This window comes from Capra hircus, chromosome 26 (genome assembly GCF_001704415.2).
Source record: "Capra hircus breed San Clemente chromosome 26, ASM170441v1, whole genome shotgun sequence".
NCBI classification, from domain to species: Eukaryota; Metazoa; Chordata; class Mammalia; order Artiodactyla; family Bovidae; genus Capra; species Capra hircus.
Genome location: NC_030833.1, coordinates 24,132,363 through 24,151,513, shown reverse-complemented (window position 1 = coordinate 24,151,513; position 19,151 = coordinate 24,132,363). Strand labels below are relative to the sequence as shown.

Genomic DNA, 19,151 nt, shown 5'->3' with positions numbered 1-19,151 from the left:
GTGTTGGAGGCCTGATAAACAGATCCAGCTGTTTCATATACACGTGGAGAAATAGCAGCTCCTTCTCCTACAGATCTGGGTGGATTTCTTAACAGTATCTTTTAGAAAATTTTTCTGATTAACGCCACCTTCTCTTACCAGGTCCTTTTCCCAGAGTCCCCTGGAAGCTAGATACAGTCTAAGTTTAATATTATAAAGAGTCTAGATATTATTTCTTCAGTGTTCTTTAGGCTTTTAAACATGCTTGGATTGGGAGGGGGAGGTCCTACTGTTCACTCTTTGTCCTCCCCCAACCCCCAGCTTCACTTTCTTCTCTGTTTGGCACAGATCCCCTTATCTACCACTCACTGCCCCCAGCCATCTTGCTGTCCTATCCTCTAACACCGCTCCAGAAAAACACAACCAACTGCCTTCTTGAGGATGTCCCCTGCTCACTGGAGTGAAAACAGCCACGCTGACCCCCCGGCTGTGGCCTCAGCTGGGCTCTCAGCATCACCCAGAGCTACCCCTGCTTTCCCTGAGTAGGCCTTCCTCATGGCTCCTTAGCAGCTGCTCCAAACCACCTGGCTTCCTTCTTGCTGAAAGAGAAGCAGTGCTCCCCCTCTGGTCCGCTCCTCATCCACCCTGATCCACCACAGCTGGATTACCGGCCCCCCAACCATAGAAGCTCCAATCCATATACTCTCTGCCGTTCAATCCTCGACCAGTTTTACTGCCTCCTAAGTTCTACATTTTTAATCTCTTTCCATGGATTCAACCCCCATAAAACAGGGTTGTCCTCACTTAAGGAAAGGAAGATATTCCTTTAGTCTATGACCTCTTTCATATTTTTACATGTCTTCCTTTATGTCCCTTCAAAACTTCTTCCTTGGAAGAGTTGCCTCCATATCCTTTTCTCCTTCACTAAGAGAAAGTGCTCAGGAGGTGTCAACAGAGCAGATGTATGTAGTAAATAACCTCGCCACCCACCGGACTATCCAACACCAAGGCAAGAAAATCGTGTCTCTTCCTTTCACCTTCTCCCTTATCCAACGGCCCTATTCATTTTCACTTTAAAAGATCTATTGAAATCACCACCGCTACCCACTTCCAACCCCATATCCCTTCCTTTGTGGCCTAAAATAAATCACTCCCTTCTCAGCTCTTCTGATACCACTGACTGCTGTTCCCATGATCACCAGTTTTGTTCTTTCCCAAGTGAAATTCTCAGCATAACACCGTGAGTCATTTATTTTCCTAAAATTCACATTTCATCCAGTTTCCTCCTTGCCCCAAACCAAAAAATGATACTTCAATGGGAATAAATATCAGAATAATTAGCACAGAAAAATATGAATTATCCCACCTCTATTTTTCCAAAATCATCTCCAAACATCCTCTCCATACAGAGTATATTCCAATATTACACACACAGAGTATATTCCAATCTTGTGCAGTTTCCTCAATATGCCAGACTATCATCACTTAAAGATGCTTAGAATAATAGTATATTCTCAGTCAATAAACAGCCCCGTTTACTAGTGTGATTCTTACTTGTTCCTCAAGATTCAAATCAGATATCCTTTCCCTTCTTCAACTCAGGTCATATTACAATACCTCTATTATGACATTTGATGCACTAATTTCTCATCTATTTATCTTTCTCCCACTGTGAATTCCTTAAGAGCAACAATCAAATCTTATATGTATCTGGATTCACACAATTTACCATGATTCTAGGCATGTATTTACTTACACATTCAATTAATTGAGAAATCTCACTTGAATGTCTGTCTGTGTGCCACACACTTTCCTGGGCATTTGAAATACAATGGAAAGTAAGACAGACAATATTTCTGCCTTCAGGGAGCTTATATTCTACTGGTGGCATCGGCCAATAAACAAGTGATAACTAGAATCATTAGACATCAGGACATGCAGTAAATGACAGGAACAAAAAGCTATGGTAAAAAGAAAAAGAGTCTCCTTTTAATAGGTGGGCATCGATAACTTTTTAAAAATAAGATGGTATTCAGGCTGAGACCTAAAAAATGAGCACAAGCTAGTCATGTTGACTGAATAATGAGATTGTATGCTGGTGAAAGGTAAGAATTTAATTGTATCTTGGGTATCTTTTGACCTTCCTTGTACCCAGGGCAGAGCTCTAGACCCAAAGAACATCCACTGCCCCTGTTTACTTACTTATTAATGATAAGCTCAAGTTTTGACTTCAAAGGACAGACCAAAGCATCAAGTGAGGTTTTGAGAGGCTATGAGGATATGGAAGCATTGGGTTCCTATTGGAATTGGATGGTGGTGACAGAGGATGAGATGGCTGGATGGCATCTCCGACTCGATGGACGTGAGTCTGAGTGAACTCTGGGAGATGGTGATGCACAGGGAGGCCTGCGTGCTGCGATTCATGGGGTCACAAAGAGTCGGACACAACTGAACTGAACTGAACTGAACTGACCTCAATCTCAAGGGACAACATAGATGTTAAGATTCCATCATGTACTGTTCAATGGCAAGGTAGGAAAACCGAAACTGACATCCTTTAACCACTTTCTGAGTTTATAACCAGGCTTGATATTGGAATGCCAGTTGTTCTGCACCTGCTTTACTCTTTCCTAAGGTCATATTGATAAAATTACTACACCCTCAGGGCAATGACAGCTTTTGTGTCTATCTCATCTATTACTTACTAAAAGGAGAAGTGGAGAACTCAGCACAGCCAATCACCGAGGCAAATGAGAAGTGAAAACGTGCAATCTGAGGCCAGACCCTCACAGAGATCTCAGGAAAGCCAACAGCATCTCTGGGCAGAACTCAGCCAGATCCCTACAGAAATAGGAGGCATGCAGGAAGATTTTGACAGAATCTCCAATGTGCATGCCTAGTGTTCGATGGATATTAGTGGATTCCTTGACTTGAATCTGGAGTCTTCACACTTGGCACTGCCTGTGTTCTGACTCTTTGAGTGCAATCCAATGATATTTCACAAGGTCAAGTAGCACATTATTGAAAACAGTATTTCCTATATGGAAGGCTTGAGTTTAAAAATTTAGGATTAAATAAGTACTCAATACAGACCTGACTTTCAGAGAAGACCCTGAACCAATACTCAACATACTATTTCTAAGCAAAAAAATTAAAATAAAAATAACTTAATACATGCCAAGTTACATTTTAGGTGCCAAGTGAACAAAAATAAGTAAGAGACGGTCACAGTCTTTGAGTTTCCAGGCTGGTGTGGAAATAGATGAACAGGGACACTAACACGTGCATAACTTTGGCACTGCGTTTGTCACACTTCTATGACCACCCACTGAGTGTCTGCCCTTTACTAGTTTTGAATTTCTGTAGGGAACAAGCAATCTGTGACTCCTAGTATCTACCTAGCACAGTGCCTGACATAAAAAAGGGGGCTAGTAGATGTTTATTAAAACAAACCAAATAAATACACACCTGATAACCATTATAAGCCCAAGTATATCATACACTCAGGATTATCGGGGAAGAAGCAATTACCTTTGCTTAGAAAGAGAGGAGAGATGGAGACAGGGATTCAAGAGTGTCACAGACCAATATACATATGAAAAGATACTCAGTATCACTGGTAGTCACAGGAAACCCCTTTAAACACTGCAATCAAGACACTATTTTCACTAAACAGACAGCAAAATTTTAAGTATAAAAAATAGCCAGTGCTGGTGATATTATAGGGAAATGTACAGTCTGTTGTTGCCTGTGGGTATACGAATTATCCCAACCATCTTGGAAAGTAATCTCAGGTATCTGTTAACATTATAAATGCATTAGGTTTTAATACAGCAATATCGCCTTTAGGACTCTAGAGTAATTTACATACACAAAATTACCAGAATGTAAGAACATGTTTACAAACATGCTGATTGAAGCACTATATGTAATAAATTGGGCTTCCCTGATGGCTCTGACGGTAAAGAATCTGCTTGCAATGCAGGAGACCTGGATTCGATCCCTGGGTAGGGAAGATCCCCTGGAGAGGGGATTGGCTGCTCACTCCAATATTCTTGCCTGGAGAATGCCATGAACAGAGGAGCCTGGCGGGCTACAGTCCACGGGGTCACAAAGAGTTGGACACAATTGAGGGGCTAACACATACTTATGGAATAGTAATATTGTAGAAATTAGAATAAAAATCAAATAAAAAGGCCATAGAGAAGAAGCATAGAATGGAGCTAAGAAAGAACACTCAGGATCCAGCTCACACTTATCATTTGCATGACCACTGGGCCCATTACTTAATTTTTCTAAGTCTCAGTTCTCCCATCTGTAAACCTGGGATACTAGTAATTCTCGCTTTATAGGGGTGTTATGAAGATAAGAAAGCACTGAGAACACTTCTTGGCTCAAAAGAAGCACTACATAAGTTAATTAAGCATGCAGCAGTTAAATTCAGTATACAACATCCGTACTAATTGATGCTTATAAACCTGACCCATTTTTCTTAATGTATTCATCTGGACGGACACTCATGACTCACTGTTAGGTGAAAATAACAGGTTGTCAGAGTCCTGTGAATAGTTACTCCTATTTGCTCAAACAAACAAAAAAAGTGGTCCTGATATGTGTATATATCTCTTGGTATTTTTGAGTCTGGTCACAATGATGTGGACAGAATCACCGAAAATGGTTAGCATCACCGACCTCAGGAAAGCTCAATCTGTGTGGGAAGGAAAAGACAAACAATTCTTTTGCCTCTAACTGTGTGGCTCATGATAATGAGCATACATTCCTCTTGATTTCTTAAAAAAATAAGATTAAAAAATGAATTTGTAAGCCCAGTAACTACAAGTAGCTCTCTATGACACAAATATGTGGGTGGGAATAGGAGTTATTAAGTCAAAGGAGTCCAGACTTCAGGGCACCTCCTGATCTGGCTGGGGAGCCTGCCTCTTTCCTGGGGGCCATTAGGCAGGCACAGAAGGCAATGGCACCCCACTCCAGTACTCTTGCCTGGAAAATGCCATGGACAGAGGAGCCTGGTAGGCTGCAGTCCATGGGGTCGCTAAGAGTCGGACACGACTGAGCAACTTCACTTTCACTTTCATGCATTAGAGAAGGAAATGGCAACCCACTCCAGTGTTCTTGCCTGGAGAATCCCAGGGACTGGGGAGCCTGGTGGGCTGCCGTCTATGGGGTCGCACAGAGTCCGACACGGCTGGAGCGACTTCACAGCGCAGCAAACACGTGCAGCAAGGGATGATTAACATCATTGGATTTGTGTGACATGAAGAGCCCTCTTACACAGAAATCTCACACTCTAGCTTTATTCTTTTTTTTCTTTTTCAGAATGTATAGGGCATGTGTGTGTGTGTGGGGGGGTGTGGGTGTGTGCGCGTGCGTACGCACACCCGCACTCTCTGTTACGTCCAACTCTTTGTGACCCCATGGATTGTAGCCCACCAGGCTCCTTGTCCATGGAGTCCTGAAGTAGGTTGCCATTGGCAGCACTTATTTTGGCCAGGGGCTTCCCAGGTAGCACAATGGTAAAGAAACCACCTGCCAATGCAGGAACCTCAAGAGACACAGGATCAATCCCTAGGTTGGGAAGATCTCCTAGAGAAGGAAATGGCAATCCACTTCAGTATTCTTGCCTGGAATATCCCATGGACAGAGGAGCCTGGTGGGCTACAGTCCATGAGGTCACAAAGAGTCAGATTTGACTGAGCACACCCACATATCCCTGTTCTAAATCTTCGTAACTGTAACTGACTGAAAGCTGAATTATGTGGAAAACATCCTTCCAAGCTGAGACTAACTGCCTATTCATGTCACTCTCTGCTTTCCCCCTGGAGGAGGAGTGGGAAGGAAGAGACTTCCAGCTAGTGGGAATTATCCACAGGGTTGGCCAAAAGTCAGCATCTTCAGGTCAGCTTCTGTCAGCCTGAACCCCTGGAGCTCTCCAGGAAGTACTAGCTGCAGCCAACCCCACACAGAAGCTGCCTCAAAGCCTTCTGCAGCATTCTGTCCACAAAGATGTGATGGGGACGCTTCTCTTGACAGTCACTGTAACACCCAAAGCTAAACAAAGCGACTCCGGTGACAAGGAAACAGGGCTGGCTCCCAGTGCTGAACCAAATGGCCTAACCCATTTCCCTACTTTAACCTTCATTCCACAAAAGCAGGAATTGCTGCTTGTGTAGTCCATAAGGGTGGAGATCTTTTCATAAGCTTATGTTTCATGTGGATTGGAAAATAGGACAGCAGTGAATTTGAGAATCAGTCAGGCCAGGCAAGCTCTACAACAGACCCTTGGTAAGCTGTGCGTCCCTTTAAGAGAGCACACCTTTAGTCCCTTCACAACTGCCCGAGGCTTTCTCACCAGCTAAGCCTCTCAGCAGAGTGCTGATTACCCTGGCCAGGGAAAAAGAAAGATTAATACATTTCTTCTCAGAGATACTGTATCTAGATTTTGACATTTTATTTAGCTCAACCTTTAAGCTTATCTTTCTTCAATATGGTAAAACCACCAGCTCTACGGAGTCTCACAGCCTAATCCTCTGGAAAGTGAAGAAGATCCTGAGGTGTAATTAATTGTTCTGGGGCAGATTATCCCCTTTGCCTCTCAGTTTGACTCCTGGAGTGAAGGACCACACAAAACAAAACAAAATCAACAACCTGCTCCAGGATTAAGGTGTAATCAATGACAAGACCAACTGGGAGCCAAAGCTCATTAATTTGGAATAGCGGCATCTCGCTCATCAGCCTAGGTTTGTTGATTCAGCAAGGCTGAAAACCCTAGAACACCAGTGCAAGGTCAGCTGCTTTTCGGCCTCTTTCCTACCCTAACACCCTGGAGGCATTTGCCACTTGCCTCTTTTGGACTACCCAGCTGGTAAAAGCTATAAAGAATACAGGCTCAATCAGAAAGTCCATGTATCTGTTTGCTGGACAAGAAACCAGCTCCCTGCTGCCCTGTATTTTTCTGGAATAGGGCAAATGCTACTCAAAATGTTATAATGCTTTGAAAACTCTGATTTTAAGATGCAGATAGATAATAACCATATATATATGTATGATTAAAATGTTGTTTGTTTAGTTAGAGCAAAATCCACCCGAAGGCAGACAGGACTCTAGGTGACCAATAAGCAGTGAAATGAATGCAGTTTATTAACTAATGTGCCTGTAAGTATGTGGGCTATTATTTACACATTGTGTGACCTTGGCATACTGTAAAAATGAACTGGGAGGATGCAATAATGCATGTCAAGCACTGAGCTTAGTGCCTGATACAACCTGAGTGCTTGATCAAAGTTAACTTTTATTATTGTTGTCATCATTTTCATTAGCAAAGTATCACTGCCGTTACCATGAAACCAGAATGGTGTTGGGTTTAAGGACGTAAAGTCTAGTTGAAAAGAGAAAATACAAGCAGGAGCAAAGTAAAGAAGCAACACTTACCTCATATCTTTATGCTAACACTTAATATTTGTATGACAGTTTGTCTATTTACATTAGATTAAACACATTCTGGGATCTGGCAGTTCTGGGTGCTGTGTAAGGACCTTATTCAATATAATTACATAAGGCAGGTTACAGACAAGTACAGTTCTCTCTCATTTTAACTGTCCATAGAGCTTAGCCTCTCTAAACAACGAAGTCCTAGAAGGCAAAGCCTATATGCTGTGGATCTGTGTATTTACCCACCCTCCCTTTCCCAGACAAGAACAATATAAGGCCCAGAGGAGTTAATCAATTCATCTGTGTTGAATAAATGAGGGAGAAACAGAGTCGGATGTCTGTGACCATGCAGTAGAGATAAAATTGTAATACTTACTAGCCTTTTCAAAACCAGATACTTATTGAGCATTATCTATGTGCTATGTCCTGAATCCAGTGCTGTGAGAGCCATGAGAATTTCTAAAATATGGTCTGTGCCGCTAGTAAACCCCCAACTGTAGGCATAGGCAGGTTTTCTGAGAAGAAAGTGCAAGCTTGTGCAGGAGAAAATGAGTCATGTCAATGTATGGCAAAACCAACACAGTATTGCAAAGCAAAATAAAGTAAAAATAAAAATTAAAAAAATTAAAAAAAAAAAGAAAATGAGTCAACACTGAGCAGTCTAGTCCCCTTCGGTAGGACTGAATTAGAAGACATAGGGCCATGAGGACCTCATTTCCTGGTGCCCATCCTTGACCCATCCAGGCCTGTCCCTGTCCTATGCTAACACCCAGAAATGGGTCTCTAAAGACTGAATATGGGCGCCATGAGCCACTCAAAAAATGCAGCCCTGAAATGCAACTGGGAAGTTTTCTAAATAATTTTTCTTTCTCCTTTCCTCTTTTCTAAATTATATTTTAACTCAGGTATATGGTCTCCTATAAGGTATTAAAATGAGCAACTGCAATAGAATAGAACACCCACAGTAATAATTTGCCACATATGACATGTAGAACATAACAAAACATGCAGAACATGATAAGACATGTAAAACATGGCATATGAGGTAAAGGATTACTTTGGGTATGTTAGAAAAGCAAATATATATGGGTATATACACGTACATATTATAGGTACATATATGCATATATATGGGGCTTCCCTGGTGGCTCAGCTGGTAAAGAATCCGCCTGCAATGCGGGAGACCTGGGTTCAATTCCTGGGTTGGGAAGATCCCCTGGAGAAGGGAAAGGCTACCCACTCCAGTATTTTGGCCTGGAGAATTCCATGGACTGTACAGTCCATGGAGTTGCAAATGGGTGGAGATGACTGAGCTACTTTCACACATATGCACATGCATATATATAGGTTTCCTAGGAGGTTCAGATGGTAAAGAATCTGCCTGCAATGCAGGAGACCCGAGTTTAATTCCTGGGTTGAAACAATCCCCTGGAGGAGGGCATGGCAACCCACTCCAGTATTCCTGCCAGGAGAATTCCATGGACAACGGAGCCTGCAGAGTCAGACACAGCTGTGCGACTAACATTCTACTTTTTCATGCATGTGTGTATATGTGTATGTATGTATGTGTATGTTTTTATGAATGTGTGTGTGTGTTTACACATATGTGTATATTCTCCAGTGAAATTGGTTCTAAGATGGAAAAGTAAGCAGGTCACTCTTGCCACATTCTCCCAAACTAAAGCCCATGGAGTTTGCTCTCTCAGAAGGGAGGTCTGATACCACTGGAATGAGATGTCTTTTTTATTTCACTAACCTGATTCCTTAAGATCAGAAAAGAATAGTCCTCCTAGACTGGGGCATCAGTAATAGTACCCCAACAGAGAGAGAGATGCATGCTGGACATGTGCTTCTGCAGTCCAGGACAAGCTGTTCCTCAAATCCCTCCAGAGTGCCCTTCCTAGGCCTATTCAGAGTGAGAGTTATGGCAGCTCTGCCTCTATCCCACAGAGACAGAACTGCACATCTTTTAATTTTCTAATACACCAACAACACTTTAGATGGCAGATGCACCACAGAGTAAAAGCTGGCTTTTATTTTCATTTATGCACATACATTAGAGAAATTGATCAAAGAAGCATAAGCTTACTCAGAGACGCTGACAAACAGGTACTGAATTTAAACAATACAGCAGGAGTCAGGCCCTTAATGTATTAAAGAACTATACTTTTAGAGGCTCCTACCAAACCTCCTACACTTGAATTCAGTTACATAAATTTCCTTGGGACAGAAACTCTGCGTAATTGACCTCTTCATTGGGAAAAGAGCTCACTAATTGAAATGCTTGACAACAAATAAAATAACAGAATCTAGCCTTTTCTTTAGTATAGTAGGGCTCTCCCAGAGCATAGGACAATTTATTTGGAGCTTCTTATACATAGTGTCAAGTCTAATAAAAAATAGACATCAAGTGAAAATGAAATTTAATGAATAACCTTCTTGCAAGGTCTGGTACATTCTTTTGGGGTGTCTATTCAATCCATGAGCCTCCTCTTGTATGACCACCACATTAGCCAACAGAGGCAGGCCCTGTAACCAAACTGCTACCATGAAAATCAGCTTTCCCACCCCAGCCACTGTCGAGTGTACTGGGAGCAGGGGGAACAGCTGAAAAATAGGGTGACTGGAGTCTTTCTCCCTAGACCTCAGCATAGAGACTCAGAGCGAACAGCCAGTCTCTCCTGGTCTTGCAAACTGAGTCAATGGAACCTCCCACTGATCTTATGTGGTCACTACTAACTTTGGTCTGTCCACAGACCACTTCTGCCTTTGTGTTTGTGCATGTGCGTGAAAGAGTACATGTGCCTATATGTGAATATCATCTCTGAAGTCTGTCTGCATCTTCTCAGGCTCAGGGATCATCATGTGATCCAGGCCTGGCCAATCAGAGAAGGCTCTCTCCTAGACTTCAGGGACTAGTTAGGGTTTGAGCACATGACCCAGGCTACTGGAGAAGAGCCAAAGAGGAATGAGATAAATCAAACATTTTTTTAAGAAATGAAACAAGAGAATGTATAGTTTTCAAGAATAAAGGAGGACAGAATAACTGTCTGGGTATCTGAGGACTTGCTTTTGTGCCAAATCTAATGAGTTAGTCTACGCTCTTAAAGAATTTGCTCATCCATTTGAAAAATCACTCACTATACACTCTCTCTATATATGGCTCAGTAGTGTGAATCCCAGATATAAACGCTTGCACGTGTGTGTGCACACCTCTGTGCTGCAGAACCACAGAAAAGCAGCTGTGAAACTGGTGCACTGGGAGCCTGCCTGAGTTCTTCAGACCTTGAGTTATACTGATCCCCTCTGCAAAGACATCCTTCTTCTTTCATTTCCACTCCAATAAGCTCACGATTGGTGAGAACTATGGGAACCAACATCCATAAAGACAACCTAATGAACACTTTAGCAAAAAGACTTCTGACCAAAAGAAGAGGTCTATAGAAAGAAAGGATCTGGCCCCTGGTAAAACAACAACAAAAACCCTCCACATGGTTAAGGAAAACAAAGAGCAGACAGAGAAGAAAGGGAACATATAACCAGAAACCTTCTCACTAGGAAACGGGTGAGGAGGGAGCAGCCTGGCCGAGGGCATCATGTTTAAATAACACAGTAACTATTAGCTCAATTTCCTTACCTCCAAAGCGAGCTCTCGGTGATGCTCCCCAGGTTATAGTCATACAGCTTTGTCAAAATGAGAATCACCTGAAGGCAAAAGAAGAAATCGCAGTTAGTTTCAAACAATTACAATTTCATAGAACTGAAATGGCCCAAGGGAGGGCTTAGAATTCCTTTAACGGGTGCTTAACATAATTGAATGAATTGTTGCAGCATCCACTTACACTGATTGGGGAAGGGTTTCCCAGTGCCTGGGCTTCCCTTGTGGCTCAGCTGGTAAAGAATCCGCCTGCAATGCAGGAGACTTTGGTTCGATCCCTGGCTTGGGAAGATCCCCTGGAGATGGGAAAGGCTACCCACTCCAGTATTGGGGCCTAGAGAATTCCACGGACTGTATAGCCCATGGGGTTGCAAAGAGTCAGACACGACTGAGCAAATTTCATTTCACTTGCCAGTGCCTTCCCTTAAACAGCTAAAACTGGACCCTGGGTCCTAGAGCTTACAGAATTTAGGCAGCTCTTTATAAGAAACAAAATACAAAGTCATGAGTTCCAATCTGCACATCCTGGGAAAGGGCCTGTGCAATTAATTAACACTGAAACTTGCTTCATTTGCTTTTTGGCAAATCTTCATATAATTTTAACTTGTTGCTTTTCTTCATCCTCACTCAGAGGAACCCAAACAATTTAGCTCATTCTTTAAGCATTTACTAGGAGCCCAGAATTTTGCCTGATGCCAGCAAAAGAACATAAATACAGATAAGGCCTGTGGTCTGGGATCCACCAGAACTCATGCCCATCATGGTAGCATCAGAAAGCAGCTGCCTTTGTTGCCTGCAGCCCTGACCTAGCCCCGCCTGGTTAAGTGAAGCATAGGAGTGCCACGACACTGGGGAAGATTCAACAGAGCAGCGTGTTTCTAACCATGGATGGTCTCAGCCCTTATTTGCTCTTCTTACATAATGAGAAGAGCCTAATAGCTCTGCCTTGTTTTCTGTTGAGGTTCGTATTTCTCTCTTGATAGTCATAACCTAGAACATTCGGCCCAGTCCTGTTGTTTCCAACTTAGCATAAAAATGTTGACATTGATTTTTTGGATTTCCTCTGAAGGCCAAGGGATCAGTTGAAGCCACAGTGAGCACAGAACGGTCTAACCTTGAATTCCAAGCCAGCAAGCTGCCAAGGAGCTGCTGAATCCTTCATGGGTCTACTCTGCTAGCATAAGGCTGCTTTACTGAAGACACAGTCACCAGCGAGTGGATTCTGATCACTTCTTTCACAGCAAGCGAACTGGAACTCCATGCCTTAGGTTTGTTCCAACTTCAAGGGGATGAAGGACCATGGTCACCCCAAAACAGGCACAAATCTGAGGACCTGAGCTCTAAGGCCACCTCGCTCTTTAACCACTGCACAGACTTCCTTCAAGGATCTGTTCAAAACTGACTTTCTTAGCAAAATGTGAGCATGTGCGAGGTGCTGGGTGCCCTACAGGCATGTCAGATGGCAGGCCTGCGGTGGGGGCATATGCTTAACAGATCCGTGTGCCAATTAAGTTGCTCTAAGTGCTAAATTTCAATCACCGCCATCCCAGGAACGCTGATCAGTGACAGCGGGGTGGCTGTTTGCTTGAAGACACAGAGATGTCGTTGCTCTACCTCGGTATGATTTTGCCGAACAGGCCTATAAATCCCCCGCCAAGAAAATGGGGGTGTGGGCATAAAGCGTTTCTCGGTAGTTGCTCTCTTGATACAAGATGGCAGTAAGCTAAATAATGAAGTTCAGCCGGCCACAAACTGCATTTCCCATCCATCTGATGAGGGAAGCCACTGGAGCCCCAGAGAAGGAACCTTTTTAACCCAGCATGTAACAGTGTGGAGCCGCTCACACGTGCACGCAGAAGTTGTTTAAGCAATTCACAGGCAGGCGGGCAGGCAAGTAAAAATCCACCGCCTGATTTTTCTTGCTGGGCCAGTAAAATGAAAATGCCAGTGATACACTCAGGCAGCTTGTCAATACTGCCCCAGATGAGGCGTTCTTTACGGCATTTCAAAGCATATCTGCTTGAATCAATCTAATCTTTCGTTTTCAGAATGAAAGCAAGAAAGAAGGGAAAACTGCTAACCTTTAGTTATGCTTCAATCGATTATTTGAACTCTCGTTTCCCCTCTGTTTTTCCCCTTTTCTATCTATATGCATTATTCACCGCCTTACTCCTGAATGGTGATATGTCATTATATAAGGTTGATTTGTTATTGTTTGTTTTCCTGTTCTGGTTAATTACCAATACTGTTTTATAGAATTAGCATCTGCTAAAGGGCCACAGCCAAAACTACCACCATTAGATGAGTAAAAGAGGTTAACACAATTGTCCATCTATTCTAGTTTTATTGTCTATCATTTCTGTGCATTTTTCAAACAAAACAAAAAACGCTGGAAGCTATTAATCAAGTAAAACATATGTACTTAAAATACATATATGGTCATTTACTTTTATTCATTTGGTAAATACTTTTAATGTACAGGTTTAATTCCAAGTTCACGTGTATAGCATTTAAGTATAAATTCTAGTCAATGTGATCAAGGCTGATTTGATAAATATCGGGTTTGACCAAAAAGTTTGTTTGGGAAAAACCCAAAATCATGTCCATTGAGTCGGTGATGCCATACCACCATCTCATCCTCTGTCATCCCCTTCTCCTCTTGCCTTCAATCTTTCCCAGCATCAGGGTCTTTTCAAATGAGTCAGCTATTCACATCAGGTGGCCAAAGTATTGTACTTTCAGCTTCAACATCAGTCCTTCCAATGAACACCCAGGACTGATCTCCTTTAGGATAGACTGGTTGGGTCTCCTTGCAGTCCAAGGGACTCTCAAGAGTCTTCTCCAACACCACAGTTCAAAAGCATCAATTCTTCTGTGCTCAGCTTTCTTTATAGTCCAACTCTCACATCCATACATGACTACAGGAAAAACCATAGCTTTGACTAGACAAACCTTTGTTGGCAAAGTAATGTCTCTGCTTTTTAATATGCTGTCTAGGTTAATCATAACTTTCCTTTCAAGGAGTAAGTGTCTTTTAATTTCATGGCTGCAATCACTAACTGCAGTGATTGTGGAGCCCCCCAAAATAAAATCAGCCACTGTTTCCACTGTTTCCCCATCTAATTGCCAGGAAGTGACTGGGCCATATGCCATGATCTTCATTTTCTGAATGTTGAGCTTTAAGCCAACTTTTTCACTCTCCTCTTTCACTTTCATCAAGGGGCTCTTTAGTTCTTCTTCACTTTGTGCCATAAGGGTGGTGTCATCTGCATATATGAGGTTATTGAGATTTCTCCCGGCAATCTTGATTCCATCTTGTGCTTCTTCCAGGCCAGCGTTTCTCATGATGTACTCTGCATATAAGTTAAATAAGCAGGATGACCATATACAGCCTTGACATACTCCTGTTCCTATTTGGAACCAGTCTGTTGTTCCATGTCCAGTTCTAACTGTTGCTTCCTGACCTGCATACAGGTTTCTCAAGAAGCAAGTCTGGTGATCTGGTATTCCCATCTCTTTCAGAATTTTCCACAGTTTATTGTGATCCACACAGTCAAAGGCTTTGGCATAGTCAGTAAAGCATAAATAGATGCTTTTCTGGAACTCTCTTGTGTGGCCTCTCCTAATTATTTTGCTTATAGGTAGCAACCCACTTGGTAGCAGCAGTGGACTAAGAAGCTTTCCTGAAGGAGTTTAGTAAGCTTTCTATGCTTCTTAAACTATGAATTTAGGGTAGCTCTTAGGCTTCCCAGGTGGTGCTAGTGGTAAAGAACCTGCCTGCCAATGCAGGAGACCCAGGTTCTATCCCTGGGTCAGGAATATGCCCTGGAGAAGGGCATGGCAACCCACCTCAGTATTTTTACTTGGGGAATCCCATGAACAGAGGAGTCTGGTGGGCTATAGTCCATGACATCACAAGAGTCACACATGACTGAAGTGACAGCATTCTGCATGCTGTGAGAACCACTGGACACTTAGGGAGATCTGAGTCCCACTAGGACACCTGGCCTAGCCACTGACCTCCACCTCATCCCTCTCTCATCTCAGGGAAATCTTAGAATTTCTAAGTAGGTCATGTCTCCTCATTTTTCAGTTATGAATTCTTTTTAATCTTTTGTTTTTTTTTTCCTTGTTCTGTGTCCAACTGTGGAGGTGGAATCTAATCATAAAGGAAACAAAACTGTGCCCTGGGCTTCTTGATAGTGAGCACTTTGAATACAGGATCCTAAAGTCTGTTCATTCCTGAGGGTCTATAGTTCCAAATCCTGAATAATGAAGAGGAGTCCTAGTCTATAAATCAAGACATTTTCTGTGTAATGTTCTCAGTCATTAGTGACTCAGGGTTCTGCCTTTGTAAAGCACAAGGAGACCCCATAAGAACTTAGTCTTGTCAGAGCTTATAACCCTGCTCCCCTGAAGGAGGCTTCATTCACTTCTGAATGAGCACTGGCAAAACCACATGGGTGATGTTAGCAGGCTAGTTCAGGGGCTGAAGCATTCTCCTAAACCGGCCTTCCTTAATGTAGGCCCTGGTGTCCCCTCGTCACCCAGGTGCACATGACCCTTTTTTGCTCCCTGCACCACCCTGCCAGAGACATTAGGTTGGATGTTTTTAAAGATGTGTATGGAAGTGAATATGGGGACAGGATAATCAGGGTCCCAAAGAGATGTGGAACAATCTTTCACAGGGATGGCACAGTTGGATAAAATGTAAGAGGGATATTCAACAGCCAGAAAGTTGTTTTGTTTTTGGTTGTTTTCCTTGTACTCCAATTTTAGGGAAAGGAAGAAAACTCACAACAGTGGTTTTCCTAAAACATGCATGCTCTGGAGTGTGTGTTTGGCTCAGAAAGCCTTCATTCAACTTTCCAACTTAAACAGAGGTTCTCATTCTTTTAAGGAGCCATGAATTCTTTAAGAATCTGATCTAATAAAGTCTATGAGCATAAAACAATGAATATACCATTAACGATTCCCCTGATCTCCTGAATCCTACGGGGATCATGAATCCAAGGATAAGAACTGTCTATAATTTCCAGAAAATGGGAGCTTTGTTCAGAAGAAAGAACTTTCAGCTGTAAAATTCTACATATTTAATTCAATAAACATTTATTATGCCTTCTTAAGAAGCAGGGATTAAAAATGTGTGCTATAAAGACTCAATGAGGGAATGAGTCTCAGGAACCAGTTTCTGGAAACTCACAGTCTAGTAGAGAGGCTGAGCTGTACAAAGATGGTTAAAAATAAGGAAGGAAAAGGTATGTAGCAGGAGAAATACATGCATATCTTTTAGAGGGCAAGAAAGAAAAGTATCATCAAGAACAGCATCTTATGAAGGAGGCATTCAGGCTAGATTCAGGACATGTGTGATTCTAATGGAGTCAAGGGGCTACATGGATGATATTCTAAGGGAACTGCAAATTTCAACAGACTGTTTTATAATATCAACATTTTAAGAAGATTTATGTAAATGATTGGGGGCAGGAGAAGAAGGGGATGACCGAGGATGAGATGGCTGGATGGCATCGCTGACTCGATGGACGTGAGTCTGAGTGAACTCCAGGAGTTGGTGATGGACAGGGAGGCCTGGCGTGCTGTGATTCATGGGGTCGCAAAGAGTCGGACACGACTGAGCGACTGAACTGAACTGATACTTGTGTTCCATTTGAGCTATCAAAGGGCAAAGAAATCAATAACTTCTAATAACCTAGATTAAGAAGCCCCAGAGGGAAGTTCAAAGGTTGGTATGATGCCCAAACACACTCACAACCACACATTGAAGTCATCAGATGGAAGTAATTCAGTACACACAAACATAATTTGAAATGAAAAACCAGTAGAAAGAGTGAGATGAATGTGGGGTGCAGGGCCAGCTAGAAAGCTGTTAGTAGATTTTTGCCTCTGGAAAGTTCTTAATCCCCAAGTGACCTTCCAGTTTTAGAGAAGCCTGAACATCATTTAGTGTAATGTTTATTCATTGATATCCTCTACAGGGCACTAAAATGGTTTGAGTCAGTCACTGGATCCCTCCCCAGGGAACTTAAAAGATAAGACAGTCAACAGAGATGTAGACACAAAGAGGGCATGCAGATAATCTAGTCAACACTAGACGCTAAGTCGCTTCAGTAGTGTCCGACTCTGTGCAACCCCATAGACGGCAGCCCACCAGGCTCCCCCGTCCCTGGGATTCTCCAGTCAAGAACACTGGAGTGGGTTGCCAGTTCCCTCTCCAATGCATGAAAGTGAAAAGTGAAAGTGAAGTTGCTCAGTCGTGTCCGACTCTTAGCGACCCCATGGACTGCAGCCCACCAGGCTCCTCCATCCATGGGAACTTCTGGGCAAGAGTACTGGAGTGGGTTGCCATTCAGCACTAGACACAGGGCAAATTGTAATATAGAAAAGGTTTCATGAAACGTGGAACATTTTTTAGTAAAATTTGCTATGTGTCCTTCCTCTGAGTCTGCTTCCCAGTAGAGGTCATTTGCAGCTAATGTGAAAGGCTGGTCCAGGAGCTGTGGGCCACTGTCTCAGTCATTTGCATGTGAGAAAAACTGTAAATCTCATTGGAGGACTGATGCTGAAGCTGAAGCTCCAATACTGAAGAGGCTGATAAGAAGAGCCAGCTCACTGGAAAAGACCTTGATGCTGGGAAAGACTGAAGGCTGGAGAAGGGGGTGGCTGAGGATGAGATGGTTGGGTGGCATCACTGACTCAATGGACATGAGTTTGAGCAAACTCAGGGAGATAGTAGGGGACAGGGAAGCCTAGCATGCTGCACTTCATTGGGTCACAAAGAGTCAGATAAGATTTAGTGACTGAACAACATTGGAGGCAACTTGTATCTCTTGCCCCCTATCTAGAGAAAGTCAAGGTTTCTCCTGTTAGTAATAAGCCTAGAGCCAGGTCGTTATATTTCACAAACAAATCCAAGATCCTTAAACCCACCAGACCTAAGTTGCTTTTGAATGGAAATCTTAAAAACAGAAACTCTGATCATCAACTTGCTTTTCTGTTTCCCAAAGTGGGGGATGATATCAATTTGGAAAAAAAAAAAAAAAAGGCACTCCCTTCAAAATGTATTTATCTTAGAATGCCAAACCAAAACAGACTGAGATATGCCATTCTTATACTTTTTTTTTCTTTCCTTCTCCTTCTCTTCTTCTTTGAATAATAATAAAAAAGAAGATAATTTTCCAAACATAGATCCATATCTAGTAGATAATGTTGGCCATTCTATACTCTCCTTCCTTTATTTAAATTACTCTGCCCAAAATGATACTCCATTTTAATCATCTGCATTATAGCAGAGGAAGTAGGGAGATGCTAAATTAAATGATGTATTTTTTCAAGAATAGCCAGATGTCAGCACCAATGTCATCCTGGAAGAGTATTGAGATAAAATGATTGCACAAAATATGAGGAAATGCTTATTCAAGGCAAAATCTCACTATATAGGGAAATGGAAAATATTAAAATGATAGTAAAATAGAAATATTAAAAAGAAACAGAAACCTAAAGCCAAAGTCTCAAGACATGAAAGCAAATGAAGCTAGAGCATAGGTGGAGAGAAGCTGGCAGCTTAGTGGGTGGTAGGTAGAACAAAGAACCTACTGGAAATATCCTCTGCAAGTCCACTGTTTCATAAAGAAACAAACTATATACCGTGTTCTCCTCCTTCTCCTCTTAGGGCTTAGAAGGGAATCGAGATGATATCCAAACCATTCTCCCCTGAGTTAGTTTCTATTCAAATTAGGTTACCTGGTACTTTGCATAGAAACACACATAATGCAGAGAACTTAATTCAGAATTTCAAAACAATTAAAAAAAAAAAAAGTACAGTATCTTCCCTCTGGAAACCCAGAAAATGAAAGAGAAGTAACCTTCCATATACTGAAGTAAAAGCGGTACAAACCTGAGTCTGAATAGGAGGGAAAGAGGGGGGATGTGAATAATGGCCATATTCCTTTTCAACTTCTCTGAGGCGCTGATCTGAGAAAGATAGATCTACAAGCTCTCAAATCACTGTCTGAAGTAGAGATGCTATCTAAATATCAAGCCTCTTCCT

At 42.3% G+C, this 19,151-nt stretch overlaps 1 protein-coding gene across 3 annotated transcripts in view; it reads right to left on the bottom strand.

Annotated features, from left to right (window-relative positions):
• Positions 1-19,151, bottom strand: part of SORCS1 (sortilin related VPS10 domain containing receptor 1) — a 580,301-nt gene that overhangs the window by 357,170 nt on the left and 203,980 nt on the right. For all 3 annotated transcript variants that reach the window (XM_013975206.2, XM_018041707.1, XM_018041708.1), the window contains exon 2: positions 11,066-11,133. In XM_013975206.2, coding sequence (XP_013830660.2) covers positions 11,066-11,133 — 68 coding nt within the window. The remainder of the gene's footprint in view (positions 1-11,065; positions 11,134-19,151) is intronic.